General features: G+C 42.6%; 1 protein-coding gene across 1 annotated transcript in view; it reads left to right on the forward strand.

Moving 5' to 3' along the window:
* Positions 1-15,304, forward strand: part of SHTN1 (shootin 1) — a 541,662-nt gene that overhangs the window by 403,852 nt on the left and 122,506 nt on the right. Inside the window, exons 13-14 of the mRNA XM_069239264.1 lie at positions 8,548-8,660; positions 10,058-10,111. Coding sequence (XP_069095365.1) covers positions 8,548-8,660; positions 10,058-10,111 — 167 coding nt within the window. The remainder of the gene's footprint in view (positions 1-8,547; positions 8,661-10,057; positions 10,112-15,304) is intronic.

Genomic DNA, 15,304 nt, shown 5'->3' on the forward strand with positions numbered 1-15,304 from the left:
TCCCTAGTTTTCACTGCTTTCTCCTTGCTTTTCCACTGTTTTTTGTGTGCCTTCTCCTTGCTTTTCCCTCGTTATCACTGCAAGCGCCTGGATGATTAGCCACGCTTCACAATTCCTGGCTGTTCAGGTATTGGGAGGGCTTGGGCCAATGGTCCTCAGCCTATGGTGCAATCTGCAGCCCAAGCATGAATAAATTAAAAATTGCAAGTCTTTTGAAGGGTGTTAGGAATTGTACTTTTCTGTTGATTCTTCACTGTATTTATAGTTCTTTTCACACAGTATGTTCTCTTCCAACTTGCTCTACCACCATGGAAAATAAATAATTTGCAGTCTGGAAAGGTTAAGGTTGCTCAAGCGGTTTTTGGTGTAAGTTTGGGTCCACGAACCCTGCAATGTTTTTTATTTTTAATGGATTGCAGGCAGTATACTTCACTAATGATATGCCACTGCCAGCATGAAATAGTTTGTAGGGGATGTCAGAAAGCTGCATGCCCCATGGGGACAGGAGCAAGCATGCATCGCGGGTTCTGTAGACAGGGTTATTGCACTACGTACATAGGACAAGGGCGTGCCCTGTGTGCAATGGTCCTGGGATGCAGTGCAAGTCTACATTTACTGTAGAAGTGGCTACTGCACACAGGAAAGATCTGTAGGTCATGCCCTTTGCACCGTTTGGAGTATGCCCTGTAGATACTGCAGGCAGTGTCAACCCGTGTCTGTGCAAAATGCAACACATTACCACATTACTGCTGTGTGCCACTGCACTCTACATGCCAACGCACACCACACAACTGCACTGTCACTGCACTCTACTCTGCATCACTACACATTACACAACTGCACTCTAACACTCTACTCTGCAACACTGCACTTTCTGACACTGAACTCTATGCCAGTCTACTCTGCACTACTCCACTCTATGGCACTTTACTCTGCTGTACATCACTCTGTGCAGCTGTACTTTGCACCACTCTACGTCACTGCACTCTGCACCAATCTGCGCCACTCCACTCTACATCACTCTAATGTCAGCCACCTCAAAATGAGGCTAAAAAAACACGTTTTCCTCACATTTCGGTGACAGAAAGTTCTGGAATCTGAGAGGAGCCACAAATTTCCTTCCACCCAGCGTTCCCCCAAGTCTCCCGATAAAAATGATACCTCACTTGTGTGGGTAGGCCTAGCGCCCGCGACAGGAAATGCTCCAAAACACAGCGTGGACACATCAAATTTTTTCATAGAAAACAGTGCCTACCTGTGGATTTTGGCCTCTAGCTCATCCGGCACCTAGGAAAACCTAGCAAACCAGCGCATTTTTTAAAACTAGAAACCCAGGGGAATCCAGGATGGGGTGACTTGTGGGGCTCTGACCAGGTTCTGTTACCCAGAATCCTTTGCAAACATCAAAATTTGGCCAACAAAACACTTTTTCCTCTCATTTCGGTGACAGAAAGTTCTGGAATCTGAGAGGAGCCACAAATTTCCTTCCATCCAGAATTCCCCCAAGTCTCCCGATAAAAATGGTACCTCACTTGTGTGGGTAGGCCTGGTGCCCGCGGCAGGAATAGATCACACAACGGTTAATGTTGGTCCTTATATGAGGCAGCTGTTGACCCTGTGGTGATCCATTCCTGATGCAGGCACTAGGTGTAGGCGCTCAAGTGGGGTAGTGTTTTTATCAGGACAGGTGAGGAATCACTGGGTGGTAGGAATTTTGTGGATCCCAGCATATTCCTATAGTTTGTGTGACAGAAATGCGAGAAAAATAGAGTTTTTATTCAACATTTCAGCTTTGCAGGGTATTCTGGGTAAGAAAACGTAGGGGAATCCACACAAGTCACACCTCTGTGGACTCCCCCGAATGTCTAGTTTCCAGAAATGTTTGGGTTTAGTGAGTTTCTCTATATGGCCGCCGAATCCAGGACCAAAAACACAGGTGCCTGCCTTACAAAACCAGTTTGTTTTGCGATAGATAATTTTGATGTCTCCACAATACGATCTGGGCGGTGGAATTTGGGGCTGAACTAAATTGGGGAGCTCCCAAGAGAGCACTCTCTCTCTCTCTCTGCTTGCCGCCGCATTCACCTGCTCTCTGGGTTGGGCTAACCCACTATTACCCAGTTGCACAGACTGCTTGCGAAGGGACAGCAGGACTGTCCTCATCACCTCCCTCATAATGTACTGGAAGAGGAGTTATCGAATGGGACTCCTTCGACTGAAAAATCACTCCCAGAGTCTGCTCCATTGTCCTATCCCTCAGATGCTGTCTCAGTATCTGATGTCTCAGTCTCTGATCCTATGTCAGAGCTGTCCTCTATAACCCGAGTGACGGCAGCAGTCATCCATCAAGATGCCATCTCTGCTATTGGCTAAACTGTTGCTCTAAAACACTAGCCTACGTAGACAGTCACAAAATCGATGGTGTGTGAGAGATACGTGCAACAGTAGAGGCCACCTTACCGGCGCTTCTTCCCTCAATCAGCACGTTCTTTCAAGACACTCAAAAAACACCTTGTCACATACCATTCGTCACAGCCTTTAGCACCTCCTGCGCCCAGTCCAACAATCATTATTGGTGCTCCCACTACCTCCTCCTCGGATTCCCTCATTACCACCCAGCAAAAGTGCCCTTCATCTCTCCATAGCCGCCCTCCACCCCGCACATACATTTCATTTGTATTATAGCGCAGGTAATGGCTGACTTTACTAATGTACTCAGCTATTTACATAAAATACAGATTTGCTCTTTGCAGTAGGCATATAAACCTTCTGCGCTTCTTTATGGCACTAAAACTGCCACTAGACAAGTCTGACCCTTTTGTAGCAGAAACATAATCACAATACTTACTTGACTTTTTTTATTGCTGCCTAAAAGCTACAGTTGAAAAGCGTCAGTTGAAGTATGTGCATTGCTTTGAAGACGCAAGCTGCAACTGCAAGACAACTGGTGGCAAATCTATATATAAATATATATATGTATATATATATATATCACTTTTATATGTGGGTCTGGTTTTCCTGGGGGCCGATCGCAGCCCCCAGGGAAACCACACACATATTGACAAAAGTTATTTATATATATATATATATATATATATATATATATATATATATATCTATATATATATATATATATATACATCTATCTACATAGATATATCTATATATATATATAGATATATCTATAGATCTATCCATAGATAAATGGCCCCCAGGGAAACCCTACAACAACAAAAAAAATATATTGCCCCCACAGGGGGTCGCCCTGCCCACTGGTGACCCCCTGTCCATTTATTTATTTATTTTAAGGAAAATAAAAATAGCCCGGGGGGGAGGGGGGGGTCGCGCACACACACACCCCAGGGGGCACCTACCTTTGAAAATAAATAAATATATATATATATGCCCCCGGGGGGAGGGGGGTTCCGAGGGGGCCAACCCCCCCCCCCCCCCCCCCCCCCCCAAGTGAAATCCCTGGTGTCTAGTGGTGTTTCCTGGCACAGCTGCGATCGGGGGCCAGGAAACACTTTCAGGAAGGCCTCGTAAGAAAGGAGAGACTCTCCCTTTTCTTACAAGGCCTTCCCGAACGTGGGGAAGGCCGTTTGTGGCCGTTTTTCCCATCGGAGCAGGAAGCGGGCACAAGGCTGCTTCCTGCTCCAATGGGGAAATCAACATTGTAATGTCAGCGCGCCGCAAAGGGCAGGTGGGGGGCGGGGGAGACACGGAAGAGCTTCCGTGTCTCCCAGGGATAAAAAAAATAATAATAATAAATCCTCGGGTGCGACGCACCCGAGGATTTAATAACCCCCCTCCCTGGTGTCGGCCACTGGTCGTGACCCGCACCAGGGAGGTAGTGTGGGCGTCGGCCAGTGGCTGACGCCCGCACTTAAGCGGTTAACGTAGCACTACTTATTCACTGTGGTTTTTTTGTGATTGCCTCCTGGTATGCTACATTCAGGTGTCACATTACGTCCTTGTTCAGTAGTAAATTAATGCCTTCAGTACTGCGGCAAGGCCATCACCCCTACCCAAATCTACCCAATCTTTCTTGAAGAGAAAGTAACAGCAACATTTTAATAATGTTTCTGAACATTTAAAAACCCCTGGCAAACAGTTTGGGAAACATTAAGGTAATTAACCTTATGCTAGTTTAAACAAATTGAACAAAAACAGCTGGCTTACCTCAACAGCCCATAGACATTCACCCTAAAAAACAAATTAAAGAGGGAGGGCAGATGGCGTGGGCAACAGTCTCACACCTAATGTCAGGATGTGAGGTACCCAAAACTTGTTTGTAGTCTCACAGCACTCAAGTGTGTGTCTGGGACTCTACATTTATGTCAGAAATGGAAGCCCAGACTACCAATTAAAGATAATAAAATAGGAGAATGAAATCGAGAACAAATGGGAGATCCACGGCAAGTGATTCAAAAGGTTGTTGTTAATAACTGGATAAATAAAGAAGAGAAGAACAAGGTGGGACAATTCTTCAAATCAGACAAAATGGGTCCACCAAGAGTAACGGAAGGTATTGGGTACCTGGGAGTTGTCTCTGCACACAGGAGAGAAACAGAAGAGGCACTGTCAAGTGGTTGAACAAGCAACACCCATCCACCTTGGCAAACTCTTCTGAGGCAATGGTCCGCTATTCGTGCTTGTGAAGGTTGTGCAAGGCAATTACCCACTTTGTCCATGTCTTTAAATGGTTTTGAAGTTGAGAAAAAGCCAAACTAGTGATCTGGGTTATCTCTACGTGTCAAGTACACATAGAATCTTCAAAATATGTGGGATGTAAATTGCACAAACAAAATGTAAGATTTTGAAAATAATTAGTGTTTCTTTAACATATGGCACAGTTTTCCCCTTAATATACAATTGGATCTCAGATTGAAATGGGAACCAGTTACCTTTTGATACCTAGTAATTAATATCTACCATTCTCTCACTGATTTTACAGGATGGAAATCTCAGCAGAGCTTCACGGTCCCTCCAAGCCCAGTTTGCTTTTTGGTCTTCCCTTCTGCTTTCTGTAGTGGGCCACGTGGCACTAGTGAAGATGGTGTGCTACCCCAATGATAGTATTATTTTGCAAACCTTCCCCGCTCGTCCTTCATTCTTTCTTCAGACATGTCACACATTTGATTTGGTCAGTATTTCTTTCCACTCTAAAGCTACCAGTGACTGCGGGTGGATTAGGTCTTCTGGACTTAGAATGCTATTATTCAGCTGCACAGGTCCAGTGGGTGGCTTGCTGGCTTTCTGCCCACCTCCCTGCATGAGATGAGGTTTACCAGTAAAGACTTTTAAGGAAGGCTTAATGCACATCTCATTGCACTCTATGCCACTCTGACCACTGCACTCTAGTTCAATGCACTCTACACCACTGCACGCTGAAACTGTACTCTGGAACACTGCACTGGCCGCCACTATACTCGACACCACTCTACTCTGTACTACTACATTCTGCACCAATACACTCTATACCACTGCACTCCATGCCACTCTACTCTGCCCCATGCCACTCTACTCTGCCCCATGCCACTCTACTCTGCCCCATGCCACTCTATGCCACTGCACTCTATACCAGTGCACTCTAGACAACTGCACTGTATGCCACTGCCCTTTACTCTGCACCACTGTACTCTATGCCACTGTTCTCTATGCCACTGTTCTCTGTACCACTCTACACCACTGCACTGACAGTCTTCTCCACAACACTGCACTCTACACCACTCTACTCTGTACTACTGCATTCTATGACACTGCACTGTGCATTACGCACTCTCCGCCACTGCACTCTAAGCACAATACTCTACTCTGCACTGCACCACTCTACTCCACTGTACTCTGTGCCACGAGCCTACTCTCACCCTGACACAGCACTACTCTGCATTACTGCACTGTTTGCCACTCTATTATATGTCACTCTACTCCACAGCACTCTGTGCTACTCTATCCCATGCCACTCTATGTCACTGCACTCTGCGCCAATGCACTCTAAACAACTGCACTGTACGCCACTGCCCTCTACTCTGCACCAGTGTACTCTACGCCACAGCTCTCTGTGCCACTCTACTCCACTCTACATGACTGCACTGGTACTCTACTCTGCAACATTGCACTCTCCGCCACTGTACTTTACACCAATCTACTCTGTACTTCTGCATTCTACACCACTGCATTCTATGCCACTGCATTCTATGCCAGTGCACTCTATGCCACTCTACTCTACATCACTCCACAGGACTGCACTCTAATGCACTATACTCTTCACTGCACTGTTCTAGACTACGTCACTGCACTCTCTGCCATGCAAGTCTACTCTGCACTCTATGCCACTCTACTCTGTCCCACGCCACTCTAAACCACTGCACTCTATGCCAGTACACTCTAAACAACTACACTGTACCCCACTGCACTGTACTCTGCACCACTGTGCTCTACACCACGGCTCCTAAGCCACTCTTCTCCACTCCACTCCACACCACTATGCCACTAACGTTTAGCCATGCTGAACAGCAGCCACTCTGGTGTATAACATGGCTAAAATACATTGCCAAAGCCAATAACTCTTGCATAGACGAGACCTATTGGCTTTGCCAATGTTTGTTAGTACTATGAGGTACCGAGGTCCCTGAAAGAACTGTGAATGTGTAAGTCCTTATTTTAAACATGCATTCGACGCCTCATCAGGGGTAGTAAGCACTATATAAATACAATTACAACATGATATAGGCTGCTACATTGTGCAAATACATTTTGGTTAAATAAAAAAAAAGTGCTTCTCAAACACAGATTTGAATAATATACAGTTTATACCTAGTACTAACATTTTTTATAACAGTCCAATAAACCCACACACTCCACAGCTCACCTTGGAACACCCTTACAGTAGCACTCTAAAAGAAAATATCTTTGCCATCAGAAACCTCAAGTGACTCCTTTGGTTATAGTCAATGCAGGTTTTCAAGCCCCTTTGCATTTGCATATTTACCAGTTGCCCACATTTGCATTTCTTTAGGGAAGGAGACACCCTTGCAAGAAGGTCTGTTTCTTATCTGTCTGCCCCTCCCTCCCTCAGAGCACAGGTTACTTCCTGCCTTTCAGTCTAGCTTGCAAAACTCATCTGCCCATAATTTTGCTCTGCCGTCCATTGTGCTTTTGGTGAAAGGCTAAAATTGCAGACAAATGCCGTCCATTAAGCCTTTCATCAAGGACAACGGACGGCAGGGTGAAATTACGGGCAGTCCGTTAAATTTACGGACGGACAGTCACCCTACTTTGTGTACAAGGAGAATGAGTACGACGGTCTGTCCGAGGATATGTATACAGTTTGGACAGTAGGGGCATTCTCTATTCAAAGAATTACCAAAGCCTTAATCACAACGTTCTTAGTAGAATATGAACTGCACGTAACGTTTTATGAAAATAAAGTTACTAAGCGAATCGTATAAATAATACATGTGTATCACCTCTGAGACATTGAGAAACCCCGTGTCTGAATGAGGATCATGTTGGCAGGGGGAGCGCAGTACCTGTGAGGAACATAATGATGTCTGGAAATTTGAGGATCTCGGTCATCATATCAGCCTCACCCTTGCATATGCGCAAATGCTATCCTAGTATGTAGATTCACCAACGTCTTATTCTGGGTGCAGCTCTGAGCTATATTTATAATGCACCACTAACTTGTGTCTCTTTTATATACTAAGAATGTATTTTGAATGGGTGCTAAACTCAGACCTCTGCTACAGATATGCTCATGTGCTGTCCTCCAACAAGTAAATAACAGTGCTGTCCCACATCTCCTGTTTGCTCTCAGTGGGGGAGGGTTACAACGGAGAAGCAGTTAGTGTGCCCCAGAGAGCTGTACCACACCATTATTTGTCATTTCTTTGGACACTGGGGCTGCCATACTTCATGTGCCAAAAAAAGCATCTAGGAAAAATATTTATGAGGTTACAACTGATCAGAACAGGGGTTGGGTGTTTCCTTCTGGGTCCATGGTGACCCATTAATAATAGGCATGGGCTGGGACATTATCTCCCATTTTGCCCTGGGATACTGCGCGCACAATGATGAGTGTTTACAGTGTTCTGAATCGTGGGGCAAGAGTAGTACTTATTACCAGGTCTCCGGAAACACATCTGTGGACCTAAGCAGTGGATCTACGAAGCCTCTGTCAGGCCTGCCCTTCACCACTACCCCTGTTGGCCTAGCAAGCGCAGGAGTCAGGCTCCTTCCATTTAACTTCAACAAACTATGCAAAGGAAGAAAATGATAGAATTGCTCTCATATGGCACATCTGTCAGACACTAGACTTTACAAGGCACATTTAGGAATAGAGACACAGCATATATAATTAGGGTACAAGTCATATTCTCTACAAATCCAGGCTAATATGGTTTGTTTTAGAAGAAAATGTTTGTCATTTCAATGTATCTGACTTCTAAGATAACCTGCAGCACTCCACAAATGTAGGAAGTCCTGAGCTTCAGTGGGCTCAGTGCTCTGAAATCATTATGACTCTGTTTTTTGAATTACCAGGGGAAGGATCATCTGACCTGAAGAGACAAGCGGTGGAAGAAATGATGGAAAGAATCAAAAAGGGAATCCACCTCCGGCCTGTGGGGCAGGCGAGCCGGCCGAAAGTAGTTAAGGTGCGAAACATGTCAGTGTCTTGGGATAACTTACTACATGTGGTATTGGTGATGTACTATGGCTGTCAAAGGGGGGCACCCTAGCATGTTGTAAGTCTGAACAATATTAAGTGCATTAGTTTTGAATGGGCATCACTTATGGAATACTCAAATGCAAGCTACCTGGCAATGCCCATGGTATTAGATAGCACTTTGCAGGTGATTTACAGTGTGCCCATTAAACTGGCAAAGCAGGGATCTATTGACCATTTGCAATACTCTTATTCGCTATACCTTAAACAACTCCTCTTCCAGTATGATCAAGATTTACTGAATAATATTAACATTTTGATGTCTAAGCACTAAAACATAAAATTTGTTTGCAGAAGTTAACATCAAGAGTAGGAGTTGCATAGAGCTGTTGCTTAGAGCGGTCATCCATTTTAAAGATATTGCAAGTTCCCTCATAGTTCATGGCCTTATATTAGAACATTGGAATGCTGCGAGCCCAATTGGAGACAATGGAGTACTCAAGGCTTTTACTGACTTGTAAAAGCCTCAGCATCAACATTCCAATGTTTTTTGTTCACAGCAACAGCTGTGAATAAAGGCCTCAAGGAGCGAGAGGGGATTTCAATCCCCTCGGGCTCCGTGAGGACTTAGTTTTATATATTAGAACATTCTGCTCTCTAGTGGCCTTCAGCTCCGGCCGTTACAGCTGGAGCGGGCCTTTAATGGCTGTTATAGCCCGCTACTGCTGGCTCTAAGACTATAAAAGAACTCGGCCTTCGGCATTGTTTTCATGGAGCACCTCAGCGACTTGTAATATCTTTATAGTCTACGGCAGGGGGTACTTTATCACATACATCATGCATTCATATGTGTCAGAGTCTTGTCATATCGTCTTACAATACAATCCTATTCATGTCACAAAACAGTCGCAAAAATGTATCCATTTTACAGTACTGGTACATCCATCTCATAATTCTGTCATATCAGTTTCACCCTGCAGTCATATCTGCCTCACAGTATAACAACTGTCTTAATATATTATCATATCCATTTCACAGTAAGATAGGATTAGTCTCAGTAATGAATTATTTTAGCATGGAAATAGAATAATGTTTGTCTCACATTCAGTCACCTCGATCTTAAAATACAGCAGTTTCCATCTTTCTGTTAAGTAGTGTGTACATACCAATATGCTGATATCAGACAAAAAAGCAATAGTTTAATATTATATTTTCATGCGTAATCACTTGCATTCCCAGACTTCTAACGTGGAGTATGAATTCCTTGTTTTCATTAAAAATGTTTGCAGAGTTATATATTTTATGTCATTTTTTTTTGCAAAAGTACAAATAATGGGGTTAATAAAGTTATTTACCATGTGACTTTTGTTATTTCTTTCCTAATAGCCAGATCCACCAAAACCAACTGAGAGTGCTGTGCAAGAGCTAAAGGGAATCTTGGTAAGAATGAATACTACAATATTTTAGTTTTGATGGTAAGAGCAAAGTCTGTAAGATTATATAGACTGATATCCTAAGAACAAGGAGAGTTTTCTGATCCATTCTTTGCTTGAAATTCAGGCACCGATTTGTGAAATCGAATCTCTCCAAAGCTGGACCTGACATCTCCCTGCTAGCTAATTCCTTCTCTGGGTCATAGTCCTTGCCAGCTTTCACTCCAAAAACTTTTGCTTTCCCTTCATAGTTGTATTAACATAGATGTTTCTTTTTATCCTTCATGGTCAGTTTTTGATCCGGTTTGTTCACTGTGTGCAGGAAATGGAGCATTGATGCTTCTCAGTACATGGCTCTGGACTTTAGGTTGGGGTGCATTGCTCCTAGTTTCAAGGCTTGCCAGAGGTCACCTGTCAGTGGTTCCTATAGAGGTCCGCTAAGTCAACTTGGGGGGCCCGGTACTGCTTATTAAATATTATCAACACAATAATTAACTGTATATAAATAAAGAAGCAAAATGTAAAAATGAATATTTTATAATGTTCTGTAAATGTGAAGGAATTTGAAATTGGAGGCTAAAACTTAAGTTAGTAGTCTGAGATTTGTGCCAGCAGTGGAAGTGCATCGAACAGAGTATATTATGGACAATGAGAGACCTAAATTGAATTTAGAAAAGCTCCAATCTTCCCATTAAAATTAAGATGTTGATTGTTTTTATATTTGTTTGTGAATTAAATAAAATATACTTTTTGTGTGTATTTGTTTCATGAATGCATGTTTCTGTATTTGTAGTGTATTATTTTACAGTTCAAATCATAGAAAATGCTTAGTACTGGGTCCCTGGCTTCTAGCAGTGACTCAGTGGGCGGTTCTGGATTCCAATAATTATTCAGTGATGTGTCCACAGAAATCAAAACTTTAAGAACCACTGATTTAGATAATTAGATGATCTCTGGTGGCTTACTTATTCCCAATTTAGTTACTTATTTGACTTCTTACTTAAGATCATATTACAAGTTTTGTACTGTGCAGGAGTTCAACATACAATGGTCATGTCTATGTCTGTATTAGAACTTTCAATACCAAAGATAACCACGAACAGGAACACATTCGAATGTCTCTGTCCAAGTTAGGTCATGATGCTTGTAACTAGAGATGGTATGTCAGCATAGCTTTATGATGAAGGTTCATGTTTCTGTCGTTATTTTCCAGAGCAGTGATAAATCCAGTCTTTTGACTTGGTTCTGTGGATACGATTATATTCTTTATTTTGTGATTTGGCTGGCCAGTTCTTCCAGACAGAGACAGCAACCATGAAAACAATGGTCAGAGTATATGGGAATTGTAATTGCATTGCAAGCTCTCAATGTTAAATACAAAATCAATAAAAAGAGAGTAAAAAAATGTTTAAAAAGGGGTGGGGTCAGGCAAAACAACCTTATTGTGGCTGTTGACAGCATTGGTTATAGTGGAGTTATTTCTGTAGCACACACCTACTGTCGAAATGGCGAATTTGTACTAGAAAAATCCTCTGATTGGATGCAGGAATCCGGTGCTTCTGGAGCAGAAAGTTGTCTTTTTTTTCTCACAAGATCATCGTCTTGATGCGTATCCTAAAGAGTTGATGCCAACACAGAAAACTGTGTGACTCTTTTCATTGACCTGAAAAATACTTGAATTACCAAAGGTCTATACCAGTGGTTCCCAACCATTTTAGAAACATGACCCACTTTTTAGAGTGATAAACTTTCATTACCTACCCACCTTTAATGAAGATGAGGAGGGACGATTTTTGAATGTTAGTATAGCTTCGTGTGCTAGTGCATTGTTATTTACAGACAGCACATTTTCCATTGAAATAGCCACTAACTTTGTAGACATACAGTTTTACTGCTATAACTATATTGCATATAAATAATAATGTGTGAAAATCGTGTTTTTGTGAATATTTATCTTTTGTACTTCAAGTATAGTGTCTTGATTTGTTTAGATCCTATTAAAACCTCTGTTTACAGCACTCTTCAGAATTACAAATAATGTGCTTCGTTTATCAATTTGTTTCCTGCACAGCGCTTGCGCTGTGCATGTGAAATGTATTGTGTTCAATATAAATCCTAAAAGGGGGTTACATCCCTTCCTTGCTTTTCATTAGTTCCTGTGCGTGCCGCTTACTTTTCCTCTGTTTCTATTGTCTGTAACATACTGTTTGCTGCATTTACCATTGCTTGTTCCTTGTGTGTTTGCTCTTATCAGTGTCCCGAGGCCCAAGAACTGTTTTCATCCGCTTCTGAGGAACTCGTTTGTTTTAGGTTTTGCCTGCATAGCACTTGCTTTGTTTGTCCTCCATCCTTTACCTAATCGCTCCGTGACTGCACACATTTGTTTTTTTTATATCTTTGCATTCCATACAAACACATGTGTTCTGCTTGTGCTCCCTATCACCTCCCCAACTCCCCTGTTGTGTCCCACAGTCGCTTGTTTTTGCATAATCCCTTGTATATCCCATTGTTCGTTCTTTCTTGAAACTAATTACAAACTTTTGAGCCTCCCGCAGAGACTCCAACCTGGTTTCCCAGCTTCAACATCAGCCGCTCTAGTCCTTACGCCACATAATCTCTCCACTCCGTGGACATTGAGCTCACCAAATAAGATGGCTGACACTCCTTTGTCCTTTGAACAACCAATTGAAAAGCATTTCAGTTCTGCGTTCCAAAGCAGCGCCGATTATCTTGTTCGTTGCTTTGTGACCGCGCTTCTATAGAAGCGCGCTTTCCACAATAACAGCCCCCATCCTCCTCCCTCAGCTGCTTAACTCGCATAGATATCTTGTAACTTTTCTAAAAACATGAGTTGCAGAAGAGACTTTCTTTGTGATTGTTACTGGGCTTCATTTTGTTATTTCACTGAGAGGTTATTAGAATGTCTACCCAGTTCTCTTTTTGCAGGCAACAAACACAGAGAATGGGTGGTGGACACATGAAATGGCAAAGGTTGTTTTTCTCATTTTTGCATGAGTTCATTTTAGTGAGCGCAATATGGCTCTTGATTAAATCTTGAAAATGCAGACACTGAATAACTTGTATTATTTATTGTCTCTTCCCCCAGAACTGTGCTGAAGTTCAACAACTGGGCAGGGCAAGAGAATTGAGCTCTGTAGTAATAAGATGACAAAATGTAGCTTTTGGAAAAAAAATAGTGTCTTTTATCCCAAAAAATCACAGAAACTGGCTATGGTAATTTTATGTACAGTACAGGTCGAGAATGAGTATTATATCTATTCTATGACTTATTCCGGAGTTAAAGTTTCCTGAAAGGCATGCAGGAACATACACGCCACATTGGATAATGTTGATGTCTCAGACAGCGTCATGCAAAAATGTCTTCTTCGCCATCTGAGAATTCTTAGTTGCTCGTACTGTCAAAGGGTATACAAACCATTTGAAAGAGAGGGCTGTCTTAGGGCACATATGCCTAGAAGGTTAGGTAGGTTCTTGCTTTCAGGCAAGCTTAGTTGCATGCATTGTATCCAGATATCCCTTCTTTCGATCAGTGCGGCGATGCCACATATGAGAGTTTGGGGTGGTGGCGTAATGGCCAGAGCTCCCGACTTTGGAGCTGGGGAACCAGGTTTGACTCTCTGCATCAGCTCAACATCCAGTGATTCTAGGCAAATCACTTAATCTTTGGGCCTACCAAAAATGAATTTGTCCTTGTAAAATGTAGCTGGTGCTCGTGTTAAGCACACCTTCAGCTTGAGTTTGCCCTATTTTAAACTGCAACAAAAAAAGTACCTCACTTCCTTTATCCACAGGGCCAGTATATCCCTGCGCTAAATCAAACAGCATTGTTATAAAGATCTCTGGCAAAGAGCCCCCTTGTGGGGCCCATTGGACATTGCAGCGCCAGACCAATGAGGAGCAGGCCAGAGGCTGAAGCATGACACCCATATGGGTGTGTGAGGGCCTTAGTTTCTTATAAGAGTGCCTAGATCGTCCTGTATCCAATTTAGGGGCCCTAATTGGAACTCTTGCCTTCGGAACTGTGTACCTTTATGTGATATTTTTTCCATTGCTTAGCCAATGCTTGTTGCTTTTAGCTTCTCAATGCATGCAGTTAATTTATAGGTAGTTACATTTTGTTGTGCGTTGCAAAAAAACAACATCCTTCAGCCTTTCCTTTCAGACTGCCTGCACACCAGCAACGTTGTCACATAATTTACTTTAAAAAATCTTCTCACTTCACAGTCAGAGAAAAAAACGTAAACAGCAACCTCACAGCCATTTATCAGAAGACAGCCTGACATTAGACCTCTGTCATTGAAGCCCCGGACACGTTAAACATAGAAATTAAAGACATCTTTATTTATTGCTCGGACTCCCCCAGCCCATCAAAAATTGTCTAGACACACAGTTTTGAAAACCCTGGTCTATACTATGATATTTACTGTTCGAGTCAGAATGTTATGATTGCTAAAAACGAATCGTTTTCTTGGATCTCCATAAGCTGTTCCACACTTTATCAACATTACATTTCGCTCTGGAGTGAGATTTCCAAAACGTTAAGACCTTTTCTGAACTGGATTTCCCAGCATAAAATACTGGCATGAGGCTTGCATGAGCCGGGAAGACAATGGTTTTCAGGGTTCTTTAGACTTTGTCAGGATTTGATGTGATGGGAGAAGTGCTGTGTACGGGCTTCTGCATTCGCTGACACTCAGATTAGTATTCTGATGCCGTTGTATGTTAGTACCTTGTAGGCATTTTAGTTAAAAAAAAATTGCTGCATTCCTTCCTGTCCTATACTTTTGAAAATGTTTTGAATATAAAGTGATGGAAACTAACCATTTTGTAGAGCGACCTCCTCTATTCTACCTACAACTTCCAAACATAACATCATCATTTTATGTTGGCTATCCATGTTGAGGGAATACCAGAAGACAAACCATGTGCAGATTACAGCCCCTGCAGGGTAAATAGACCCATCATTGCGTTAATCACGCCATGCGAGCTTGATCCAAACCCAGTAGCATATGTGTCCTAATTTACAATGTTTAGGTACTCTCTGCCTAAACATGGTCCTCCCAAATGTATATCTTATTTCAGTAACATCCTTGATAGAGTCTTGCTGGTGCCTGGATAGTTCACCCAAACCTGTAAGGGTCTTGTTTGTACATCACATTTTACCATCTTTGCCAAGCTT

This window comes from Pleurodeles waltl, chromosome 6 (assembly GCF_031143425.1).
Source record: "Pleurodeles waltl isolate 20211129_DDA chromosome 6, aPleWal1.hap1.20221129, whole genome shotgun sequence".
In the NCBI taxonomy this organism is placed as follows: Eukaryota; Metazoa; Chordata; class Amphibia; order Caudata; family Salamandridae; genus Pleurodeles; species Pleurodeles waltl.